This window comes from Poecilia reticulata, chromosome 7 (assembly GCF_904066995.2).
Source record: "Poecilia reticulata chromosome 7, P_reticulata-male-v2, whole genome shotgun sequence".
NCBI lineage: Eukaryota > Metazoa > Chordata > Actinopteri > Cyprinodontiformes > Poeciliidae > Poecilia > Poecilia reticulata.
This window is the reverse complement of record NC_088836.1, coordinates 3,659,095-3,686,051: the sequence shown is the minus strand read 5'-3', so window position 1 is coordinate 3,686,051 and position 26,957 is coordinate 3,659,095. Positions and strand designations below refer to the sequence as shown.

At 43.8% G+C, this 26,957-nt stretch overlaps 1 protein-coding gene across 2 annotated transcripts in view; it reads right to left on the bottom strand.

Moving 5' to 3' along the window:
- Positions 1-26,957, bottom strand: part of tti1 (TELO2 interacting protein 1) — a 37,534-nt gene that overhangs the window by 8,257 nt on the left and 2,320 nt on the right. Inside the window, exons 3-13 of one of the 2 annotated variants that reach the window (XM_008413140.3) lie at positions 25,721-26,058; positions 25,390-25,645; positions 23,766-23,943; positions 22,277-22,572; positions 21,586-22,005; positions 21,341-21,500; positions 20,364-20,528; positions 20,045-20,190; positions 18,740-18,880; positions 17,741-17,945; positions 1,813-1,900 (exon numbers count right to left, since the gene is read on the bottom strand). In XM_008413140.3, coding sequence (XP_008411362.1) covers positions 1,813-1,900; positions 17,741-17,945; positions 18,740-18,880; positions 20,045-20,190; positions 20,364-20,528; positions 21,341-21,500; positions 21,586-22,005; positions 22,277-22,572; positions 23,766-23,943; positions 25,390-25,645; positions 25,721-26,058 — 2,393 coding nt within the window. Of the gene's footprint in view, positions 1-1,812; positions 1,901-17,740; positions 17,946-18,739; positions 19,693-20,044; positions 20,191-20,363; positions 20,529-21,340; positions 21,501-21,585; positions 22,006-22,276; positions 22,573-23,765; positions 23,944-25,389; positions 25,646-25,720; positions 26,059-26,957 lie in introns of those variants that run through there. The other variant, XM_008413142.3, reaches the window with a different exon arrangement.

Genomic DNA, 26,957 nt, shown 5'->3' with positions numbered 1-26,957 from the left:
TCTTTGCCATTTTCTAGTTGTTAAACACAAATGAGCAGATAAAAGATGTTCAACATGCCAGTTTAAACTTTGAACTATTTGCAAACAACTGAGCTCTGCAACATTAAAACATGGATAGAACTGTAACTACATTACTCTTAACTCTTCTTCTCTTCAGTGTTTCTGTCAGTTTCTGGTGGTGCAGCTCTGTGCTGCCTTCAGGAGAATGGGACATCAGAGTATCATCCATAAAATTTCACCCACATGGCATTTATTGTGCAAACCAGAGCTTTCAGTGGAAAAATAAAAGTTCCAGGTCCTTTTAATGCCATACAAATATGAGACAGAAACATGGATTATATCTTCATATAGACCTGTCTATTGATTTATAGATTAATAGTTTTACTGGACAGAAATTACAAAGAACAAATCTGGTTCTTAATCAAATCCTAATGAGTCAAACTGAAAGTGTCATGGAGTCATCAGCCTCATGACATTAACACTGACATAAAAAATAATATTGAAGAAATAAATATATCAAATCTAATTAAAAACATAAAAGTGATAAGTTATTTACTGTTATGGTCTGTAAAATATATATATTCTCACTACTAGATATGGTCTCAACAAACCCATTTCACTTCAACAATATTATTTTACCTTTTATGTGGAAATAGTGTCTGTTTATTCTTGCCATTCTGTCCTTTGTATTAATTATTGCTCGAAAGATCTTGCCATAAAAGTTTATTCCTCTGTATTTACTTTAGTTTCTTAGTTTATTCTTGCATTTTGTTCTTCATTCATTTCCATTTAGTTTTATTTGATTAGTTTTATTCTCTCTTGGTTTATTGCTATGTCCACTTTAGTTTCTTTCCTGTTTTAGCTACCAGTAGCAGGAGAACGGAGCTGCGCCAAGAAGCTAACAGAAGCTAACAGAAGCTACAAACACTGAATAGAAGAAGAGCTGCCATCGATACAGTTGCAGCCAAGCATGATTTAATGTTTCACAATACAGTTTTACCAAGTTGCTCAAAGTCTAAACTGGCATTGTTGTGCATTTAAGATGTAAAGTTTACCTTAGACCAAACGCCCCCAAAGGCATCCAGCGCCCCCCCCCTTTTGTAAAAATGTCCGTCAGCGCCCCCTGCCGTCCTCTGAACGCCCCCTGGGGGGCGGTACCGCCCACGTTGAGAACCGCTAGGCTAGGCGTATCATACTTATGCATTGGAAGAATCCTCTCCCACCCTCACATTCTCATTGGATAAAAGATGCCCTTTCGTTCATGAAACTGGAAAAAATTCGGCACACTGTCAAAGGCTCTGAAATCACATTCTCAAGAATCTGGTCACCGTTTCTGGACCATGTTAGGTCTTTGACACTCGATGTGACCCCATGAGTCGTGCTCCCCAGTTGTAATGGCATACACCCTTTATAACAAATTTCTTTTTTTTTCTTATAACAATTTTAGTAGCACAGAATACATTAAGTGCCCCGTTTTAGTTGTTTTCTGTTTAATTTATATTTTATTTTCTTTCTGTTACCTCTGCTTGTTTATTTTTTAGTTATCTACTTTTTATCCATGTACTTATGGAATTAATTGCTAGATTTTTGTTTGTATGTTTCTTTTTCTATTTTTGGTTCTTGTCTTGTCATTTATTAGTTTATGTTTATTCTACAAAGTACTGTCTAAAGTATGACTTGAATGTCTATGTATGATGCTCATTGTGTTGTTAAAAATCAGAAAAAAAAAAAAAAAAGGAATGACGGCGATACAGTTAAATACAGTACACACGTTCCTGCAGAATCAACTTCCCTCCTCCACTCAGGTCTCACCTCAGACAGGCCTCCTGCAGCCTGATTGGCTGTCTGCAGCTCAGGTAGGGCAGACAGGCTTCAGAGACGACATCAAGGTCCGCCCCGCCTGCAAACCAAACACAGACACCATTTCAAGCCAACATGGGAACACCAAACAGAACATCCCAATCACGACGCCTGCAAAGTTTTTCCAAAGCTCTGATCAAACCGCTCCGTTCCCAGAGTGTTGGTGAAACATGGCAGGAGGATAAAAAACGTAGCTCCAGCCTGGACTTTACCTTTGCTCTCTCTTAACGAGCTCAGGAAAAACCGCTGAGGTGGCGAAGGGAAAAACTCGCTCAGGCTGGATGTCACACTTCCACCCTTCCACATTTAAGGAAAAGTGTCTGTTTTTCCTCTTTCCTTCTCTCCATCTTCATTTCTTCTTCTTTTGCACTTTGATGTAGTCAGATACACCTGCCTCCATTCCCTTATGTCATTTCACCGTATTTGTCATAATGTTGCCAGCTTCTGCTCTCTCTCTCTCCACTTGACTTTCTCTCCACTCTTTCCCCCTCCATTTGTCCCTCTATCTCTCTCTTTCCTTTTCCATCCTTCCCAGAAGACATTTACCAATTCCCTAAGCTGCAAACTGGGCTACCTTTCAAGCCTCATTTCAAAACATGTCTGTCTCCTTCTCTGCTTACTCTGTTTACCAATTCAGCCCACACTTGGCTGGCACATGCCTACTCGATGTGAGTCAAGAATAAAAGCAGCAGCGCACATTTCAGAGTTAAATAGGATTATTTAGCAACCGCTTTTATCCCCTTTCTTCTCTCCCTTTTGCACTCAGCCTGTAGTCTTCCATTGAATCAAGGTGCAGAAGGTCAGCAGCACTAAAAAAGGCTGGGTGCTGTTAGATGGTGAGGAAATGCAGCTGAAAGTTGAGCCGGGTAGGAATGTATCATTAGCTTCAGTCAATCAGTGGTTCTGTCTTTCCCTCGCTGTGACTAAGGCTTGGTAATTGGCTTGCTGCGAGTGTCCCAGAGGTGAGCGGCAGCCAAATCGGTATTCACACGAGTGAGGCTGCAGCCGTTGACTGTTTCTCTTCTGCTCTTTCACATTCTCTTCATCTCTGACACCAAATCTCTTCCCTTCTGACAGAACAGGGGAACAGAATTAAGTTCTAGGCAGGAAAGCCAAGCAGGAGAAGCATGGCCCTTTCTATCCTCAGGCTGATAAGACAGATGTTTACATGGTTCCAGTTAAATGAGGTTTATAAAGCTCTCCAATGGGTGTGTAAGAGCTAGAGGCTGAGTTTCCATCGTAAGGCTCTGGAGCATACCGCCTTTTGTTTAACTTGATGAAATTAAGTTTAAGCGCAAGTTCAAGCTGGAAGACTTCTGCCTTTTCGGTTCCACCCATCGCTGCATCATGCTCACCTCCTACCTAAGCGCTGTACCTCACTCGGTGCGTCCAATTGTCAAAATAAAGCTCTGCATATAAGGATCCACACCTACGCAGTCAGCCGCTTTCCAGCTGTGTTCAACCCACCCACATCCTTCGGCTCTTCAGGACGTCACCCGTTCTTGACCTCCACCACCAGTGTGGAGGTCAAGAACCTCCACACTGGGGGAGATCAGCTTCCGGGATGTTCACTCGAGTTCACAGCAAATCACAGCTCAAATCATCTGCTGGGGCCTGAGCGCCAAAGAACTGTTATTCATTCCTGTCATTAAATCTTTTAATCGTTCTTTCTTTTCTCTGTCCGAGTCTTTCCAGATTGAAATGAACCGAGGTTCTAGAAACCCCACTACATTTACTAATTGATGTTCTCAATGATCAGAGTCACTAGGTACAACTAAAACTAGTGATCAGTCAGGCCCAAATCAAGGAGTAGCAATCAGACTGAAATATTCAGAGACATATAAAGACTGTTACAAAGTCAGTCTTAGAAACACAATACATTAAAAGATCTTTAATGTATTGTGTTTCTAAGCTGTTCAGTGATTCAGTTGCTGTTGTATTAACCTTTCAGACCAATCAGACCTGCTCCTTTCAGACCTGCTCTGAATCAGAACCAGAACCAAACATGGAGAAGCAGCATTCAGTTTCTAGGCACCGCAAATCTGGAACAAACTTCCAGGAAACTGAAAACAGCTTAAATACTGAGTTCTACAAACCCAGCTGGTTAGAAAGGTCTTTGATTAACAGTAAGTGGAACATTGATCAATATATTTCATTAGTGTATTTGCTTGATGATTTTGATGATGGTATTTGACAAAATGTTATGCTTATTGCTTGTTTCATAATTAGTTACTGTATGTTTTTTCATGTAAAACACTTTGAGCTGCCTGTCATGTCGGTTTTAAGGTTGCGAACCCACATGCAAGAACACAGTCAGACAGAGCGAGTCAGAAACAATAATGTTTATTGAAGGATCAGGGAGCTGGTGGCGAAGCCGAATCGGCGGACCGGTTCTTCTACTGCCAACGGGAAAAGCAGGGTTAGCGAGAACTCAGCGGAGTTTCTCCAGGAAATGACTGAGGTGAGCTTACTTGGCGTGGAGGTATTAGGGGCGAAGCGGAGCGCGAGCCGAGTGTCCGTTGACGAGCGATGCTTAGCTCTGATGTCGGGCACGGCCTGGAGCCTGATCCGTCCAGGCGGTCCTCCGGGAAGTTCGGGCGTGGGCCTCCTGGCCCGTAGCGTCCCGAAGGGGAAATCCCGGGGAGGGATCGACGAGGGGAGATCACGCACACACACACAGGGAGTGGCGTCTGACCGGGAACACCGGCAGCGTCGGGAAATCACACAGGAGGGAGGTGATCCACAGCGGGGAGACAGACTTACACGAATGCGGGGGCAGCTGGTTTCCGGGAAACAACTAGAAGACGGCGGGAGAATCTGGCGAGGGAGACAACAAGGGTTAGACGAGAGTAATCACAGAAGGCCTCTTTCTGGAACGCTGGTTACCGTGGTAGGCAAACACTCAGGCGGTGAGACGGAGTGTAGCTGCTGCTTATATCGCAGGTCCACGCCCTCTAAACCAGCTGCAGGTGTGTGTCCGGGTTGAACCAGGACACTTCTCAGGGGTGGAGCATGGGTGACATCTGCTGGATGTCTTGAGAAGTGGTGGTTCCAGGGACAGGTGGAAATAAAAACTAACTAAAGGAAAACAAACTAAGAAACTAGGAAAAGGGGAGGACAAACAGACCCTGACAGTACCCCCCCCTCAACGGACGCCACCTGGCGGCCGAACAGAGGACGGGGTCTGGGAGTCCCTAAAGTCTCTAATAAGGGAGGGGTCTAAAATGAATGATCCCGGAACCCAGGAACGTTCCTCAGGACCATAACCCTCCCAGTCGACAAGGAACTGGTGACCCCGACCTCGTCGCCGAGTGGCGACAATCCGGCGGACGGAGAAGGCCGGATGGCCATCGATGACCCGGGCGGGTGGAGGGGGTTCGGCCGGAGGGCAAAGTTCACTGGAGAGCACTGGCTTAATTTGGGAAACGTGGAAGGTTGGGTGGACACGCAGAGACGGGGGAAGGCGGAGGCGTACAGCCGAGGGGCTAATGACTGCCAGCACTTCAAAGGGGCCAATGAACCTTGGAGACAACTTTCTAGACATAGACTTGAGGGGAATGTTGTGTGTGGACAACCATACCTTTTGTCCCACTATATAAGCAGGTGCAGGGGTTCTACGACGGTCAGCCAGGCGTTTATTGGTAGCGGAGGTGTTGTTGAGGGCAGTGATGGTGTCCTTCCAAATCTTATGGCTTCGTCGGATGTGGTGTTGTACCGACGTGATCGAGAGGTTCTCCTCGTCAGAGGGGAGGAGTGGTGGTTGGTAACCCAGGACCACTTCAAACGGAGAGAGACCTGTGGCTGCAGAAATGTGGCTGTTATGTGCATACTCGACCCATGGGAGGTATTGGGCCCAATCGTTGGGGTTCGTGGAGGTCAGGCATCGCAGAGTCGTCTCTAGCTCTTGGTTCATACGTTCTGTCTGGCCATTGGTTTGTGGATGGTAGCCAGAAGTGAGGGATACCTTAGCCCCCAGAGCCGAGCAGAACTGACGCCAGACCTGTGATATGAACTGGGGGCCGCGATCCGAGAGGATTTCCTGCGGGATGCCATGTAGTTTAAAGACATGTTTAATTAATAACAGGGCAGTCTGGGCAGCCGTGGGCAGCTTACGTAGGGGAACAAGGTGACATGCCTTGGAGAAACGGTCGACGATGGTGAGGATGGTGGTCATACCTTTACTGGTTGGGAGTCCGGTAACGAAATCTATGGCCACGTGGGACCAAGGGCGCTTAGGTATGGGTAGTGGTTGTAGGAGTCCTGCGGGGGGTTGATTGGATGACTTGTTCCGGGCACAGATTGGGCAGGCTGAAACAAACTCCTTGACATCCTTGTGTACGGAGGCCCACCAAAACCGTCTGTTTATTAGCCCAATCGTGCGGCTAACGCCGGGGTGACCTGAGAACTTAGAATTGTGTATCCACTGGAGAAAACGGGATCGGACAGAGGACGGAACATACACCTTACCCGGTGGGCAGGACTCTGGGGCTGGTTCTGTTTGCTGAGCTTGATGGACGATGTCTTCGATCTCCCAGGTGACCATTCCCACGGTGCAACTGGGAGGCAGGATGGGAGCTGGGACCACCTCAGCGTCATCTGGGGAATAGACTCGAGATAGAGCATCGGGTTTAACATTCCTTGAACCTGATAGATAGGTTAAATCGAGAAAAGAACAGAGACCAACGAGACTGGCGGGGATTGGATTTCTTGGCTGCTTGTAAGTATGTCAGGTTCTTGTGATCGGTCCAGACCAGTACGGGGTGTTCGGCGCCCTCCAGCCAGTGGCGCCACTCCTCCAAGGCGAGTTTAATCGCGAGAAGCTCTCTGTCGCCCACGTCATAATTCCTCTCAGCTGGTGAGAGTCTACGGGAAAAGAAGGCGCATGGATGGAGCTTATGGTCGTGGGTAGACATCTGGGAAAGAACCGCGCCGACCCCGGTGTCGGAGGCGTCAACTTCCAGAATGAATTGCTTCTTGGGGTCAGGCTGGACCAGAATGGGAGCGTGTGCAAACCGGGACTTGAGCTCCTCGAAGGCGGCCTCCGCTTGAGGGGTCCAGACGTATTCTCTCTTGCTGGAAGTGAGAGCGGTGAGGGGTGAAGCAGTCTGACTGTAATTGCGTATGAACCTCCTGTAGAAGTTTGCAAACCCCAAAAAGCGCTGTAGTTGTTTGCGGTTTTCGGGTTTAGGCCAGTCGAGTACTGCCTTGATCTTGTCCTCGGATGCTCTAACCTGTCCCCTTTCGAGGATGTACCCTAGGAAGGTTACTGAAGGGCGGTGGAACTCACACTTTTCCGCTTTTACATACAGCTTATTCTCCAGAAGGCGTTGGAGAACCAGACGGACATGTTGTTTGTGCTCCGCGAGGGATTTGGAATATATCAGGATATCATCCAGGTAGATGAACACAAAGACATTGATGAGATCCCTCAGGACGTCGTTCACCAGGGCCTGGAAGAAAGCAGGTGCGTTAGACAACCCAAACGGCATGACCAAATATTCATAGTGGCCCATGGGGGTTTTAAACGCCGTCTTCCACTCATCACCCTCCCTTATGCGAAGGAGGTGGTAAGCGTTCCTGAGATCTAGTTTTGTGAATATGGTTGCTTCTTGGACGGGCTCAAAGGCTGAGGATAATAATGGCAACGGGTACTTATTCTTGATGGTGATCTGGTTGAGTCCACGGTAGTCAATACAGGGCCGGAGAGAGCCATCCTTTTTCCCCACGAAGAAGAACCCTGCTCCGAGGGGAGAGGATGAGGTGCGGATAATCCCTGCAGCTAGAGACTTGTTTATGTACTCCTCCATGGTTTGCCTTTCTGCTCTAGAAATGTTATATAGCTTACTGTTGGGTAATGGGGCGCCAGGCAGTAGATCGATGGCACAGTCATACGGTCTGTGGGGTGGCAGAGACAGGGCTTTGTCCTTACTGAAAACAGGAGCTAGATCATGGTACTCACGGGGAATGGAGGAGAAGTCAGATGGGTCGATCTCAGCTGGCTCTGTAGGCGTAGTGACGACTGGAAAGGCGGAATGAAGGCAGGTACTGTGACACTTTGTGGACCACGACTCAATCTTGGTCTCGGCCCAGTCTATGTGCGGGTTGTGCTTGTATAACCAGTCGAAACCAAGGATGATGGAGGCACTGGCGGCAGGAAACACGAGGAAAGTAATCTCTTCTGTGTGATTACCTGAAGTGAGTAGACGCACTGGCTTGGTTTGATGGGTGATCTGTGGCAGGTTCCCTCCGTCGAGGGCTGATACCCGGAGAGGAACTGGAAGCGGCTCGATTTCAATAGACAGTTGCTCGACGATGTCTGAATTAATGAGGTTCTGTTCACACCCTGAGTCAATGAGGGCTGATAAAGAATATGGTTCGTTAATGATTATGGAGACAGGGATGATGAAGCGAGATCTTACTGCTGTAGTCTCCGGCAGTCTCCCCGTCCTTACTGCCGGACCTGCGGGTTTAAACGTATTGGACAGTTAGCGATTACATGATTGGGTTCACCACAGTAAAGGCAAAGCCGGGAGCGCATCCTCCTCTGCCGCTCCTCTGGGGTTAGCTTAGCGTGTCCCAGTTGCATGGGTTCTGGTCCTGTAGATGAGGGAAAGGTGGGTGGAGGTTGGACAGTCGACTGGTTACTGACCTGTGCGGAGCGCGGAAGGGCGGTGCGGCGGGATCGCTCACTCATCCTTGACCGAATCCGGTTGTCTAATCTTATGGCCAAGTTAATAAATTCATCCAGAGACTCTGGTTCATCTAGAGTAGCCAGTTGGTCCTTTATCTGCTCCTTTAACCCATGAAAGAATGCGCTTTTAAGCGCAGCAGGGTTCCAGCCTGAAGCAGCGGCCAAGATTCTAAAATCGATGGCAAAGTCTGACACAGTCTTCTGGCCTTGCTTCAATCCGTGTAGTTCACGGGAGGCTGAAGTCTTCTCAGCCTCTTGACAAAACACCTGCTGTAACTCCTTCAAAAACTCGGGGAAGGTACACCCATAGTTAGAGGCTGAAGAAAACCGGGCTTCGGCCCACTCTAGGGCTCGGCCCGTCAACAGGGATAACACGTAGGAAATCTTAGCACTGTCATGCAAAAAACTCTGCGGTGAATGATTAAAGATGATATTGCATTGGAGAATAAACCCCTTGACCTTCCGGACGTCACCTGAAAATTTCTCTGGCGCTGAGGGTCGGACGTCCGAAAACATGGAGCGGGCTGGTGGATCCGGAGCCACTGTCGGGGAAGGTTGAGAGCTGGGAGCCTGCTGAACTGAATTCCGTAGGAAAGTGGTTAATTCTGTTAGTTTATCGTTAGTCTCGGCTTGACGACTAGCTAACTCCCGTAATGCGGAGTCATGTGACTGGACTAGCGCGTGTTGTTCGGACAGCGCCCGTCTGATAGCGTCTGCTGAGGTTCCGAACTGGCCTGAGTGTTCTGTCATGTCGGTTTTAAGGTTGCGAACCCACATGCAAGAACACAGTCAGACAGAGCGAGTCAGAAACAATAATGTTTATTGAAGGATCAGGGAGCTGGTGGCGAAGCCGAATCGGCGGACCGGTTCTTCTACTGCCAACGGGAAAAGCAGGGTTAGCGAGAACTCAGCGGAGTTTCTCCAGGAAATGACTGAGGTGAGCTTACTTGGCGTGGAGGTATTAGGGGCGAAGCGGAGCGCGAGCCGAGTGTCCGTTGACGAGCGATGCTTAGCTCTGATGTCGGGCACGGCCTGGAGCCTGATCCGTCCAGGCGGTCCTCCGGGAAGTTCGGGCGTGGGCCTCCTGGCCCGTAGCGTCCCGAAGGGGAAATCCCGGGGAGGGATCGACGAGGGGAGATCACGCACACACACACAGGGAGTGGCGTCTGACCGGGAACACCGGCAGCGTCGGGAAATCACACAGGAGGGAGGTGATCCACAGCGGGGAGACAGACTTACACGAATGCGGGGGCAGCTGGTTTCCGGGAAACAACTAGAAGACGGCGGGAGAATCTGGCGAGGGAGACAACAAGGGTTAGACGAGAGTAATCACAGAAGGCCTCTTTCTGGAACGCTGGTTACCGTGGTAGGCAAACACTCAGGCGGTGAGACGGAGTGTAGCTGCTGCTTATATCGCAGGTCCACGCCCTCTAAACCAGCTGCAGGTGTGTGTCCGGGTTGAACCAGGACACTTCTCAGGGGTGGAGCATGGGTGACATCTGCTGGATGTCTTGAGAAGTGGTGGTTCCAGGGACAGGTGGAAATAAAAACTAACTAAAGGAAAACAAACTAAGAAACTAGGAAAAGGGGAGGACAAACAGACCCTGACACTGCCTTTGTGGCTGAAATGTGTTGTAGTACAAATCAACTTGACTTGACCTTTAACCCTACAATAAAGGTAAAGGTAAAGGTAGTTTCTGCAATACAGTAACAATGTTCATCAACTATTAATGATATTTAACACTATGTATGACTGGTTTATGTCTGTCAAGTAGCCTCACATTTTACACGTGAGGCAACCATATTGGATTTCTGGGTCAGAATTTGGGGCAACTGGTGGACCCACTTAATGGATTAATATTAATGAAGCCAATGTCAATAAATATGAGTTCATCCATCTGTCCATTTAACAATTTCAGTTTGTTTAACGGTTTACATCCATATAATGTTTTCCTTCCAGTGAACATTTTCCATTTGTTTTGTTTTTCTCTCCTTTCTTCTCTATTTTCTCCATATTCCTGTTTTGATTGCTTTCATGCAGCTGCCAACTCCTCATTTTCAAAACAGTTAACACACAGACCTAAGCAGTGGCCCGCATGGTCAAAGTGACACATTTTGTTTGCAGACGTGCTAACCATATCAAAACATATAAAATTTGAAATGAAAGCAAATATTGCCTTCGACAACCAGCTCTGCTTCACTGCTGTTGGGATGTTTCATCTCCAAACTAAAAAAGTCCTGTTTCAAAGCTAAACAGGACCTAGTAGCTAGCATAGGCTTCAAACAGCAGCCTATCAGAACAAAGACAGGGCAAGGTGGTGCATATTTTTCATATTGATGTACCATCTTATTGGTTCTAGGAGAAATTTGTGATTCAAAGAAGCTGAATGGCAGAGGATGTTTTGGGATCAGTGGAATACAGTTCAGAAAAGGCTCGTAAGACAATGTTATGAGGCAAAAGGGAAAAAATGAGGCTATATTAGAAAACACTTCATTTGTTCAGAACAAAAATCAGAGGGAAAAATCTACAATTTAAAAAAAACAAATTTGATTTCCACTGCAGACCTCATTACTGTTAAATCTAATACTGGCTGACCGGACAACGCTGACACTCTGTGACACGCTGTGTCACAGGCTGCTAACTCCTCATCTGTCAGTGATGGGTTTCAGACAGCGGGTGCGACACTCCTAATATCATCATCACCCGTTTCACCTTTCCGCTGTAAAGCGGAAGAGGCCGGAAAATCCACTCTCAACTTCAAACCTCCATTCTCTCTAAACAGTCGAAAATCTGCAGTCTTTAAAACGTAGCCTGTCCCTTTAAACATTTCCACATTGCACAAAGACACAACCACAAAATTTCCAGGGATTTATATGAAGAAGTTCTGCATGATTGTGACTGAAAATGTTTTATGCAACTAATTTCTTTGAATTTTGATGAATGTGGCTTACAGGTTATAGAAATCTAAAGTTCAGTGTTTCAGAAAATGTGTAATATTTCAGAATCTCAAACTTAATCAGCTAAGACTGGAGACGATTGTCCACACTGCCAAAGATACCACAAGCTGGTCCAATGACCATGGTGTTGCTGTTCTTGATTGGCCAGCAAACTACCAAACTCTCTGACCTTGACCCAGTTGAAAATCTCTGGGCTGCTGTCAACAGAAAGACAAGAAGCACCAGACCCAACAAGGCAGCTGACCTGCAGGCAGCAACCAAAGCAATCTGGGTTTCCACCACACCCAGGATTTCCCCCAGTGTATTGTAAGCCTGGCGGCCCGCCATGCTTTACTAGCCCCACCGCCAGGCTAAGTGTTGCTTGTCTAGGTTTTAAGGGAAAAAAACAAAAAACAAAACGCTTAATTATTTTTTTTTTTTTTAAGCCGGATTGCAAGCGTCTCTGTTGCTCTGAGCATTTCACTAGCGGAACAGGTTTATTCCTAAAGGATAGGTTTAAAGTAGATAGGTTTATAGTTTATGCATTTAAAGCCGGCAGCGCGTGGGAAAATAACACAGCTGGAGCCTCTGCACATGCCTCGCGTGCTGCCGCTGCTTTACCTCACTTTGCCTCAATGGGATCGCGCGCCACTCCGTTCACTCAAACTGGATCAAATCAATGTAAATATTCATACAAGCTAACCTGTATGGATATTTACATCGACTTACTGTGAGGAATTATGTCTCTTTGGTAGGAGGTAGGAGTTTAAAACCCGCCGTGTTAGCTCTGGTTGTGAACCACAGGAATAACTTGTAGCAAATTCAGAGGTGCGTTGAGCGAGCGGTGAGAATGATTTATCTTTGTGAACGAACAATTATATGCGGCATTTACATCTCAACACGCTGCCCAGCGTGCAGTTCGGTCTTCCCTGAAGAGTTTATGCATGTGGTCCCGGTTGACCGGAACGTTAGTGGTTAATGAACCAACGCTAACCTCATCATGCAGATTCAGCCAAGGGTGTAGATTCCATCTCATGATTGTGGGGGATCATAAACAGGAAAATTTCTTAAGACCAATTTTGGGGGGGGTCGGCAAAGTTACAGTGAAAAGTAACGTAAAATGTGGTTTAAAAAGTTTTTAAACCACATTTAAGCTGCAGGACCAAAAATGACTAGTAATACACATCAAACGTGTTTTTCTCAGTAAACAGCGTGTAGAGTGTCGGGGTCTGTGTCTTTCCCTCCTTTATTTTTGTTAGTTTGTCCTCTTTGTTTTGGGTTTGAGTTTTTATTGTTGCTGGAACCGTCATTCCTCGTGGCATCCATACAGGCTAACCAGGCTAACAGGCTAAAAACTTGTCCATAAGGCATTTCTATAAATAAGTAAGTTCATAAGGTTAAATAAATAATTCTAAAAGTATTTTGGTGTAATTAAAAATGATTGCAAGTTGTTTAGACAAACAATTTATGCTTTATATAAGTTTGTGTAAAAAAAATACATTATCGGTAAATTCTAATTCCGGTTACGTACTTCCGGTTTTGCTTCGAAAACAAAGGTTCACATGCAAGAGGCAGCATGGAAATGTTATCAGATGCCATCCTCTCTGAAGTGTCCTGCAGGAATGCTGTAAGTTACATCATATGGCAGCTTATAATGTTTAGTTGGATGTTATTGTTTATTTCCTGTAATGTTATTTTAGCAAACTTGAACCACTTAATTTGGGTATATATGTCATGTTGAGATAGAGCGTATTTTTTGTCATTTCAGTTTTCACCACATGTTCATGAAGACAATTAAACAAGCTGCAACTAAACTCCAGGGTCTTCATTTGTGGTTTAACTTGGAGTCACCAACAGCTACATTGAAAACACTACAGAGCCTCTGAAGCCTGGGGGTCCTTATGGAGCCGCTGACTTGATTTGGATTAAACAGAAGTGCAAATAATTGATATTCATTTTAATTGAATTTTAAAATGTGTTAAAATGTGTTGTTTTTAAGACTAGTTGTGGGTTTAGATGGCATTTCACTGGCGTTTTCCCGTAACATATAATTAGTAATAATTTTACATTTCCTGTCAACTTAACATATTTTAATACAAAGACACGGTGGACCGCCTCGACCACCGGGCTTAGCAAGTTTTGTGGGGGAGACCCTGACACCTCAGCTGAACCACAAAGTGATCGCATCCGGAACACGGCGCTCTGATGCACTAATTCAGTGGTTCACAAACTTTTTGTCCTGGGCCCCCCCAGTGGTTTCCAAACATTTTCTGCCCCTCCCCTATGGATTACAAATAGCTGTCTGGTTATTCTACTCAGCCTGTTAGTTTTGGGAAAAAACTGTGAAAAGTTCTTTGCGTTTTGCTGGTTTGCTGCCATGATTCTAACACATGTGCAGCTCTGCACAGCAGCAGCAGGTCTCCTTCACTGCCGCACAGGTGTAAACCAAGCGTCGTAGCGTTCATGTTGCGTTTAAAGGCGACTCGGAAAAACAGGATACCACATGTTAACAACAGATTAAACAGTTAACTAATGATAAAAGTGACAGAGGACACAGATATGGGAATTGTGAAAGCCCACACTGTATCAAATTGACAGAGGAATAACAGAGAGTTGGCCATTCTAAGGTAAAAACCCAGCGTATACAGCGTTCATGTTTTTTTTTTTTTTCATCCAGACGGCTTCCCGCCCCCCTAGGGGGGGCGGGAAGCCAAACTGAGGTTTGGTTCCCAAACTGAGGTTCCCCACAGTTTGGGAACCTCTGCACTAATTCATGTAAGTAAATGGTGCACAGAAATTAACATACTTTTCAGCAGCCTGAAATGTATTTTTAAAATATATATTTTTTAATTGATCTTATCAAATATCCAAGTTTTCTGAGACATTGAATTTTGAGTTTTCATTATCTGTAAGCCATAATCATCAAATTTACAAGAAATAAATGCTTGAAATGTGTCATAAAACCTGGTATAAGCATGTGAGATCTGTCCAGGTACACGCAGAAAACGGAATAAAAGCCTGAGAAATAACAGTAAACCTTGTATAATGATTTAATGATGATTATGGTTTAAAATAATAATACACATGCCAATGAAGGAATGCCTGTAATGTATAATCAAATATATGTTCTGTACTTTTAATCAGCTGACTGTTATAATGTATTATGGGAATTGAGGTTTGAACAACTTGATTGTTGTATAATAATCATTATATTAAAGCTTAAGGATGATGAGTGAGGAAGAAACATACGGCAAAGTACAACATTCCTGAGCGGGGGCGATGGGTGCAGCATAATCAGAAACGGATGGTCACCGGTAACCAAGGAATGTGTCACGAGGGAGTTGGGGCAGTTGGGGAAGGAAGGACTTTCCACGGACAGCAAGACATGGTGTGCAGGTTCTAAAGTGACGCAGCCCTGCCCCGAAGACTGCCCTACGTTGAGAGGGTTTAAAATGTGGAGCTCAGGAGAGAAACGGGGTTCTACGTCCGCGGCGCAGAAGAGGAGCCACCAGAGGAAGCAGGCTAAAGACCAGCAGAGGACTACACCCCGGGACCGGGGAAAGCTCCAGGACTTCACGCCGCCTAGAAGGGACGAGTTCCACCCGCCACCGACCCTGGTTCCAGATCCGACCAACTCCTCTGCCTCTACCCAACGCTCTCAACCCAGTTGCAGCCGACTTGGAAAAGAGACGGAGGTCATTTGAAGACAAAGATTCTGCACGTTATAAGGACAACGCACGGTTTTGCTCCGCTTCTCTTCAGTAAAGAGGACTTTGCTCCGGCTGGACAAAGACTCTGACCAAGGACATCTAAAGATTACAGCTGCCGAGACCAAGAACCATCGGGTATGAGCTGACCAGCTTCCCCCAAAGCCTCGCTAAGTGAATTTAGTGATACAGGTTAGGGATAAGAACAAGGATAGGATGTGTGATTGATCCTAGTAGATTTCATTATATTTTTGCCTCTTTTATAACCTTTGGGAATTTAACCTGTTGTCATATGCCCCTGCTAAAGCTTGCTTAATAAAATTGTATTCTAAAATTCTAATGAGAATTGTGAACAGTGAGTTTAATTGTGTCAGTCTTAATTATTGTTGGTTCTCCTAAATGTAGTAAAGTTAACATACATGATCCTACAGACAGGGTGGCTTTGTGTTTTCCTCTGGTGAGTGTTAAAATAATGACCCTGGGACTTAAATCTAAGTCACTAAACTTAATCTAGCCGTTAACAAGTGCCGTTATTTTAGGAGAGGAGCTACCGTTAACAGGAGTGGTTGTAGGGGTTATACAGCTGTGAGGGCTACTCAGCCGATTGCTCCTCAAACTGTAAAGGGTCATAACTTCTGGATCGAAGGTAGTCAGAGCTAGACGAGTCCTTTCCGACCCCAGTTTAAACAGATAATTCTCCACAAACTATCTCTAGGGTAAGACCCGAGTTCTGGGGATTTTCCAGACCTGTTGGACAGAGAACTGTAGTGAACTGTAGTGAGTCCAAAGAATTGTGAGGCGTAGGCGGGACTTACTATTGGGTAGTAACAGACAAATGTCTCACTATATGTAATGAATCTAATTAATCTAACTTTCTGAAATGAGGGACATAACATGCTTAATTTTTTCATAATATTCAAACTTTTTAAAGACATACCAGTATGCACAACTTTGAAAAAACTATCTGACAATAAAATATGTGTTTGTAATGTGACAAAATGTAGAAAACTTCGAGACTTATGAATACTGTTGCAACATACTGTACCTTTAAAATGTTTTCTAAAGCTGGTAATTATGAATAAATGAAAATTCAGCTGCTACTTACAAAATTGGCAACTTTTACTACATATTTTGAGTTTATATGCTCAAAGTTGGGCTTACATTCAGTAAAGAGGATAAACGCATCACCAGACGTAGAAGTCAAATAGTCCTACTTCCTGGTTTGCTGATTGCACATTTAGCTTGCTTGCTGTACTGCTGTGTAATGGAGCTTGCGAGCGGGCGTTACTGCGTGAGCAGCTGAGGACTCGCTGGCTTCCTGTTGGCTCAGCTGGCTGGGCTTTGAATCTCCAAAGTCATCTTTAAAATATGCTGAACCCAAACGCTTCCACTGCCTCCAGGCTTTTTCACTGATGATTTTCCATTATGGTTTATGCATGAGAGCAAATTGAATTTATAATTACATTTTTTTAAATAAAACAGTGTACCAATCTAGAAATCGGAGGGGATGCTGACTCTGATCGAAAGTACCGACCTTCTTCCCAACACTAGCGGTCCTGATTATATGAACACATTTCTACCCAGGAAAAAACTAAATCATAGACGTATGTAATAAATATTAGCACAGAAACAGAAAGAAGCACAAGTTAGGCTGTAATTGCCAGTGATATACAACACTGCCACCTGGTGGTACAAGAATACAACTACACATCCATCCATTTTCTTCCGCTTATCTGGGGTCGGGTCGCGGGGACAGCAGCTTCAGAACCCCCCACAAGGCCTCCCGAGGGACACGGTCGAACGCCTTCTCCAAGTCCACAAAACACATGTAGACTGGTTGGGCGAACTCCCATGAACCCTCCAGGACCCTGCTGAGGGTGTAGAGCTGGTCCAGTGTTCCACGACCAGGACGAAAACCACGCTGCTCTTCCTGAATCCGAGGTTCGACTATCCGACGGACCCTCCTCTCCAGGACCCCCGAATAGACCTTACCAGGGAGGCTTAAGAGTGTGACCCCCCTGTAATTGGAGCACACCCTCCGGTGCCCCTTTTTGAACAGGGGGACCACCACCCCAGTCTGCCAATCCAGGGGAACTGCCCCCGATGTCCATGCAGAGTCGCGTGAGCCAACACAACCCTACAACATCCAGAGCCTTAAGGAACTCCGGGCGGATCTCATCCACCCCCTGGCCCTGCCACCGAGGAGCTTTTTGACCACCTCGGCGACCTCGTCCCCAGAGACTGGAGAGCCCAACCCAGAGTCCCCAGGCTCAGCACAATAATGTGCTAAATCTTATTTAATTAATAAACAAATAAGGAAAATAGCCTCATAAAACATGTAATGATATTTATACTGATTCAAGTTGATTAAAACACCCAGATCTGAGGAGTTTTTCATCAGTCTTCATAAATATCTCACATTTTTAATTTCACAATCAGGCAATTATTTGAAGGTCTTAAACAAACAAAACAAAACCATTCAGGTCTAAAGAGGTCAAATGTAAAGACATGTGCTACCTTTGCAGGTGTGTCTGGCTTCTCTTACCCAGATCCAGTCTCTGACACAGCGAGCCCAGGCCCTGCAGCACAGCCAGCTGCAGCTTGTAGGCCAGATTGTGTGTGTAGACCGGGCCGGCTTTGGCGCTGACCGGAGCCTGTCGCACCAGTGAGGAGCTCAGCTTGGGAAGCACCTCCTTAGAAACCCTCTTTCGCAGGAAGTCACCACAGGTTTCACCCAGCGTACACAGCACCTAATTGTGGAGAAATCGTCAAGTTCAAATCAATTTAAAAATGAATAAAAAAATAACAGCAAAGTCTATGTGAAAACAGGTGTTACCGCTAAAAACATGCTAAGTTATTAAGGGTAACCACAAAGCTTCAGGGTTTCTGCAGATTCAACCAACTCAAATATAAGACTTTATAACAACCTGATGGATGAACTATAAGACCTGTACCAGGACAGAAATGTACAGAAGAAAATTGCATATTTTATGTAGTGGTGCCAAGCTTTTAGCGGCGAACGCAAATAGCATTGTACAGACTGCAATAGAAGTGAGACAGAGGCAAAGACGAATGCCGACCGGCCAGCTGGTGATAAATCTACACTTACCAACGATAGACACAAAAAAGCTAAGGGTTTACTAGCAGCTAGTTAGCAGTAGCCGTAACCACCTTGAGTCATAGATCATAATGAAGACGTCCACCTGACTCATACCTTTTACTTTTTAGAAAAGTGAACTGCATAGAATATAGAATATACAATAGTTCTTCCACAACAACAGCCTGTCATTAACATTTAAGGTCCATTTATATTAATTTTATTAAATTTAGAAATTTTAAGGCTTTCATTTTCTATGCTGAATTTAAAACCCGAATTTAGAGCAATTTTACCCAAAATGATCCACATTTTGTCTACAGTCCTTGTTATGTGTAAAACTTGCGTTGAGATTTCTCTTCTGATATGCTTTTGACCTCATTTTGTTCCAATGTTTAAAAAGCTTGTCAGACAACCATAACTCGGAGTAGAGCTAAGTTGTAAACCAACCCTGAAGGCTCTGAGGACTGCTAACGGGTCATCAGCCGTGAGTCTCTGAAGTAGAGCCGGCCAGCAGCGATGAGCCATGGGCAGCAACTCGTCTTCCCTCTCACTCAGCACGTGCACACACAGCTCCAGCACATCCAGAACCTTTTGAAGGAGGACAGTAAACAACAGTCAGAAATATTATGACCATGCATAGGTATGGTTTATCCCTGAATACGAGCTTTAAGAGACCAAGAAGTGGTATTTTCAGAGCAATAATTAAACTCAAATCTGACATCTTATTTTGATTTCGTCCTATAAGAGTGTTCATCAAAGTCTGCCGAGTTTCAGCTAGAGTTGGGCAATAAACACGTATCTGCAGATTTCAGGAAGTCGAATTTAAGACTAAGACCTTTTTTAAACTTTAATAAAATAAATGTAATAAAATTTAAGATTGCAAAACTACAAATATAAAGAAAATATAAAGGAAGGATTCTGCTATATTACAATCAAGCATTGGAAAAACTGTGAAATGTTTGGGGTATGTTGGTGGCTCTTGGGAGCAGCTTTTGTGCTTCTCATCCTGCATGTGGCTCTCTTCTGCCTCACCTGCTTAGTACCAAACATTGCTTTTGTAGAAGAATTCACCTAGGCTGCTAGTGACAAAATTAACGTATTTAAGGCCAACTTATGTTTTTGTGAGGGTGTTAAGTTCAAAAGTTTTGTGAGGGTGTTAAGTTCAAAATTATAGATACATGAATTTAGAACTTTTAAAAAACATTTTCAAAATGAGGAATGTTCAATAATTTCACTGACCTCAGATCCAGAACCACATGGCATTCTGGGGGATGTAGGCAGAGCAAAGGCCTCTCACAGCTAGATACGCTAGGTTGGTAGCATCAGCTAACTCACTTGTACTTTGGTTGCCTAGCAACATCCTGCTGAGTAGTTTCATGTTTCGCCACTCAGCCTCATAACTGCTTAAAAATAAAAAAAACTGTATAAACTGTGGATAAAACAGGAAAGGTCACATTACCAGTACTTCAGATATTTAAAACGTATAAATAATTATCTATATTGACCATATGAAAAGTTTCCATTGTGATGCATTTGTCAGCCATATCGTCCAGCCCTAGATTTAGCTGTAATACTGGATTAATACCTCCATCTGGACATGTCCAGTTGGTCTACTCACCATGGTAGCACTTAGTACAGAGAGTGATCTCTACCTTCATTTGAGACCTACTTTTTCCTAATTATATGTTAAGTCGAAGGAAACTGATAAATGCTCTGGAGGATTGGACTTTTCTTCTACAGCTAGCCCGTCACCTTGAGCCGGAGTCTGAGGCTGGGGTCAGACAGCAGGTGGATGCAGCGCTCCATGACATCTTTAGCGATACTGAGGTGTGGTGGGAGTTGTGCCTTCACATCGGGTCCATCATAAGCTTCCTCACACTCTGCAGGAGGCGGCACCTCTGGAAGGACAGTTAGCTTTAGCTGTAATTAGCTTCCTGGTTGATTCCTGCCTCTTTAACCTAAATTAATTTATATAAACCACATGTCAAACTCAAAGCTCTGGCCTGCTGTAACGTTTTATGAATAGAACCTTAACAATGTCAGTTTGTACTTGGTAATGCCTAAATATTACCAAGATCCTCCATCTCATCCGCTTCAATCCCAATGCCCTCTGCCAACTCCTTCTGCTTTTGGTAATCCAGCAGGAACTGGCAGATGTCAAAATCTTCCAGTTCAGCAGAAATCCTAGAACTGGGAGGCTTACTGGTCCTACAGCATGACGGAGGGAACCAGCTGGCTAAAAGAGGAAAAATGACATTACTATTAATTCAACAACAGAAGATTTATTCACAAAATGACAACTAAGAAATGGTCTGCATGGCACAAAACAGCAGCGATAGGTAAAATATGGACTGCAGTGGGTTTGCATCAAATAAACAAGTCATATGTAAATGAATTGGATTAATTGTGATGAATCGTTTACTGAAATAACCTACAACTAATTTAATAATAGAATAATCAGTAACTATAGAGCCTCTAAAAATGGTAATTTTTAAAAAAGAACACAGTCAGAGCAATAATTAAGCTAAAACTGTACATAAAATATGAGAATTTTCATTTAAGATTAAAAAAATAAAATAAAACTTTTTTTCTAAATATGTTCTATCCACAACTCGTCAAGCTGCAGTCCTAGCTTCACCTGGTTCAAAACAACCTCCTATTAAGGACATTTTGCAACACATTTATTAAATAGTTAAACCAAAAAACAGCCAATAGATCAATCATACACTGTAAGTGGAGGTTTGAGCCTGGAAGTATGTTTTAGCTGCATCCTTTGCTACAAATGATCAAGTGTTCACTAAATGAACATGTTATTGTATTTTAGGCACAATTTAAAAAAGGAATTTAATCATTTGTTTACAGTATTTCCAATATTGAACAAAAAGCCTTAAATGAAAACTCTGCATACTTCTCATTACTGAAACCATACTGAAGTATTTAAAGCAATGTTGAAAGGAATCGTGAATTGAAAGTGAATTGAATTGTGAAGTTCTTAATAAAACCTAGCAATACAGAAGAGTATGATGTAATGATCTAGTATCTCCTTACCCAGTGCCTTCATGAGCGCGTGCAGCACAGAGCCAAACAGAGTAGCTGACTGGTCATAGCTGAGATCCAGAGCCATCAGCACATCCTGTATGATGTCACTGACCAGAGGCAACAGGCTGCAGTCAGAGTGAGCCAGCATCACCGTTAATACCCGCGGAGCCTGGTCAGTCGGAAGGGAAAATGGCGTCACAATGTTAAAAATGGCTGAACTGATGCTTGATAATTGTACTCCTCTGAATCTGTACCTGTGGGTGTTGACCAAGCCTCTGCAGGTTCACTGAGACGTCGTTGAGCAGGTAGTCTGAGTTGTCTCTGATCATCTCATTCAGGGAGGCGTAACCACAGGCTGCGCAAACTGTTGTCATGGCACCCAGCGCCACCTGGCTAACCAGCAGCGACTCATCGCTGGCCTTCTCCAGAAGCTGGTAGAGCGCCGTCATCAGCAGCGGGCGGAAGTCGTGCTGCAGCGCCTGGGCGAAGCAGGCCACGCCCTCCAGCTGGACGCACAGCTGCCAGATGTTGCCCTTCAGCTGGTGGATGGTGGATGTAGGCGGTGAGGTCAAAGGGCAGGCGGATGAAGAAGGAACTGCTTGATGAAGAGGATTTGAAGTGTTCCTGATGATGTCACAGCAGGAGATGGACTGGAGACTGAAAGGACTCAGCAGCTGAAAACAATGACAAGTTGGCCTGTGACGAAGAATGATGCTGATGCTGCTTTCTCCAGAACCATCGATAAACACATTCAGCTTGAAGTTCTTCTGGTCAGTAATTATTGTAAGCGAAGTGCTGAAAAATACTCTGAAAACTTTAGTTCAGTCCGTCCTTCTTTCTTTCCTTTTTTTGTAGCTGAATAAGAAACTAACTAACTAACTGCGTAAATAACAGAATTTAGAAACAGATGATATTATTATCAATTTTTTTTGCTGGAAGCCTCACCTGCTGGTCCTGACGGTCTGTGTCCGACTCCTCGCTCACAGTCTTCAGATGCCAGTTGCTCAGGCTGATGTATTCCTCCATGATAGACACCACCGCTGCTTTCAGGTCTTCCTTGGAGGCAGAGGGAGCCGGGCAGTCCCCACTGTCCAAACAGCTGGCTGGCGCTGCCACCGAGACGCCGGCGGCACCGCCCACCAGCTCGTTTAGGACCATTGCAGCCTGCTTCCTGTACGCACAGGATTGACGATACAAATCCAATAGGTGGTCGGTGAGAAGGTAGATGTTGCCGTAGTAACCTGGAAAATAAAAAGTAGATGAAGAATAGCTAAAAGATGTCAGAACTGTGGTAAATTGTTGCAAAGTGCATCTTTGTGGCTTTTGTTCAGGGTTTTTCATTTATTTTAACGTTTTCTCTTCATCAAACAGAAAGAAAAATTACACGAAGGAACCAGAAGTTACTGTGGAGTTTATCTAATTTTTATGTAATCCTCTGCATACAATGCATTAGCTATCATTATTTTATTTAATTATGTACATTGATATTTTTTAATTAACAAATAAATAAAACACAAGAACGAAAGAGCACACAGAGCATGCACATTGCTTTCTGATTGTTTTCTTTCTAAGTGGCAGCTGTAATATGTGCCATGGTGTCAGACTGCCTGGCTTCGTGTAGCCAGAGAGAGGGCGACAATAGTCACAATCAGCGTCTTGTGCTTGGTTACTTCTTGCTTGTTGCTCCTTGGTCAGTGTTCATAGTTGAGCGTCAGGGCTTTGCCTCAATTGCTATGTTCAATGGTGCAGACAGTGGTGGTTTCTGACATTAGCAACATGGACAAAGACCCAGGGCGTTATCTTTTTAGGGATGGCACAAGACCACCGTGGATCGTAGCACAGAGATGAAAGCAAAGCAGAAGAAAGAGTTTGTTCTGTCTTTAATATTGGTAAAAGTATTCAATTGGTATTAAGTATTCAATATCTAGGTGTTTTGATGGGAATATAGATCTTTCAGATCAATTTGAGAAGTAATTTTGATCATATTTCACATTTTATTGTATCATGTAGCACGGGCCGCTGGTCTTGGTCTTGACTCGGTCTTGACTTCCCTCGGTCTTGGTCTCGACTTGGAATCGGACCCTAAAAGTCTTGGTCTTGTCTCGGTCTCGATACACTCTGGTCTTGGTCTTGTCTTGGTCTCGGGTTAGGTGGTCTTGACCACAACCCTGCCTCCTGGTTTCATATTAGTGATCAAAACTGATTACATCTGGCTGTTGATCGATTAAATTGATCAACACTCAGTAGAACTGCTAATAAAGTCGTAGTAATACAAGAATAAAATCGTAATATAATATGGCTTTATTCTCAAATTATTTCGACATTATTTTTACACGACTTTACTGTTGTAGTATTATGACTTTATTCTTGTAATTTGATTACTTTATTCTCATATTAGATATTTTTTTTATATTACTTTGTCGTATAATAGTACCTAATGTTCGGCAGATTTCCATGAGCACACAGTAGATCTTGTCGTCGGTGAAGAACAGGAAGTGCTTCCTCTGAGTGTGAGCGCTGCAGGAGTGGTGTGAGCTGGAGCTGCTCTCTAAGGGATCAGTGGAGCTCCGCTCCTCCACAATACGAACATCCATCACATCCAGCTCCAGTATCTGCACACACATTTTAACAGTCATTTAGGATAAACTGAGACTTCTCCAGGAAAACCGAGAAAGTCCATCAGAGCTCATGTAATGACCAATTTTGTCTCCAGACTTTGGGCTATTCCAAAACCTTCATTTTGGTTTATTGAGATGGTGAGCTCAAAAAGCAGAACAACGATGCAGAAACCTTCTAAAATTTTGTCTCGTGAATCCACAAAAAACATTCCTAAAAGTTTTGTAGATCATCAGGATGTGTTTGTTTTTGGCCAGCAGTCGTTTTTACCTTGGAACTGGAGGCCATTTTGTTCCAGGGTCTTTCTTATTAAGCTTAATCATTTAATGAGTTTTTCCACTAATAAATGAAATCATCATTTGAAAATGGCTTTTTGTGTTTGTTTAACATAAGCATTTATTTGATGGTGTGAAACATTTAAAACAGAGAAAATGGTGAAGGTTTTTTAACACTTTGCTCATTTATTTTTTAAACAAGTCTGCTTTATTTCCATCTGCATTCATTCAAAAATGAACAAGAATAAAAATGATACATGGACTTCAAATGCAACTATATAGAAAAGTATAGAAATAGAAAAATAGAGATTATGTGACTTTCACCATCTCATTTTTCTTATGATGGTAGTTATACACATAGTCTTTTAAATTGTCATCCACATATAGATTTGAACCTTTCTGTCTTTAAATAGAGGGAATTTGACGGTTGCGTCCTTTATTGAAGCTCAGGACGAGAGCACCACCTTGTGGCAAATTCTCCCAGATAAAAGCATCTTCCTCCAATTCATCCCCTCTTAGCTATAGATTTATTCACATGTAATCAATACTTATGTTTTTCTGTAATTGAGCTAACCTGCAAAGTTGATTAAAAATACCAAATCAGATGCAGCTGAGAGGGAATAAAAACAAAATGGAATGTTGTAAAATGTAAAATAAAATTTCAGGAAAATCAACTCAAAAGCAAAGAAACAACATGAACACAGTTACTGATTGACATTTTCATCACAGCTACACACAGAAAAGAGATTTTAAGCTAAACATGCAAAACATTTAGCATAAATGAAATTCTTGAAAAGTTTAATGTGGAATATTAATTAATAGTCCTACCACAACTAGATTTAAGACCTGTGATTAGCATATTTAAAGATAATTTACATTTTGTCTTATTTATTTTAAGGCCTTCATTTTAAGTACATAAATTTAAGACATTTTAAGAATGCGGGGACACCCAGGACTGGAGTGGAAAGACTTAGGACTAATTTGTGACTTGCAAAACAATGACTTGGTCTGACCAATTAGAAAATGGGAGAGAAAGAGGTAGATGTTCGCTGAAGGTCTTAGGGTTTGGGAACCGAACCCAAGACTTCCCCCATGCACCACTTCCACATATTACGTCTTTATAAGTTCAATTCTGAAGAGTATCAAAATATTAAACCACATTGTTACCTGCATTAACGCTTTAGAGATCCTGTCCAGATGTGCAGCAGAGTTTAGCACCACAGAGAGAAGTGGTCCCAGGACTTTCAGGTAACCAAGGAACACGTTGAGGACAAACAGCTTCTTCTGGTCGTCGCCAGTCCTCATCAGCCGGGGGAGGGAGGTGGCTAACGAGTGGAGGTTCTCAGACAGGACGTCAGTCAGGTTCTTACTGCTAGTGGCGCTTTGACTCCTCTGGGATACGTCTCTCAGAGCAACCTCGCACCTGAACAAGAAGGCATCAAGCTCCAGTCGGGCCATTCTCAATCTTTTTACACTCAGTAAAAAAACAACAACAAACCTCTGTCTGACTCTGGGGTCTTTGTCATTGATCACTCCCACCAGAGCTTCCAGCAGTGGACCCAGGCACTCTTTCAGCGACTGACCGCACGCTGCCAGCAGACGGTCGGCCAGCTCCACCGTCTCCAGCCTCACCCTCCAGTGCTGGTGGGTGGAGCAGCAGGAGATGATTCTTCTCAGCAGCACATACAGCTTCCCCGCCGTCGCCTTCACCCAGTCCGCCGTCCGCTGTACCACCAGCTGGCCGATCCCCCCCAGCTCCGAGGACATGGTGCTGCAGGACTCACTGCGCTGCAGCTGGGCATCCTCCATGACCAGAACCACACAACCGGACCACACCTGAACCAGAGCAGGCATTTTATTTTCCTACGGTGTAAACGGTACTCATGACCCTTAAACTTATCACAGTTTGTTTTACTATTTTCATTGTACATTCTAGTGATTTTATGTGACAGAGCAGCACACAGTACACGGACATATAAAATTACTTGTTTAATCATCAGAATAATCGATTAAAATAAGTGTTAACTGCAGCGCTACTTTGTGTTAGTCTATGTCATGAAAAAGAAGTAAAATGCATTGAGGTTTGCACTGCAACATGATGTGAATGATGTTTAGGGCTGTAACTAACCATTATTTTAGGACTGACTTATTCTATCGATTATTCTGACCCTTGATTATTCTGACCCTTGTGTGTGCGAGGACTGAGGCAAACGATGCAAGTTTTACGTGTTGTGGGGTCGGTTGCACCCTATTTGTAAGGGGTTAAAGAAATGACAAAAATGAACACCCTCTCCAGGTTTTTATTGAGCCACCTACAGCTTTTTATACAATATTAGAAATACAAAAGACAATGAACCAATAGTTCAGTTCCAATTTTTAAATAATAAATTAAACATTGTACTGCCTAAAATCCAATAACATGTCATTCTTTTAATGAATGCTTAGTCATATGTAGCAAAGAATGCATCTGCAGATAGAAAACATTTTTAACATCAACATGTAACTGATCAGAAAAGAGATTCTCTGAATGTTTTATAGAATTTGAATCTATGTCGCTTCAGGAGTTCTGGGTAAAACTGATTTACAATAAAGAAGGTTTTTTTATCTGAAAAGAAAAATTTATGTATCTTTCATTATCTTTTTTTCCTCTTTATACTGCAGCTACCGATTACTAAATTAGTTGATGATTATTTCACTAATAAATTAATCACGATTCATTCGATTAATTGTTTCTG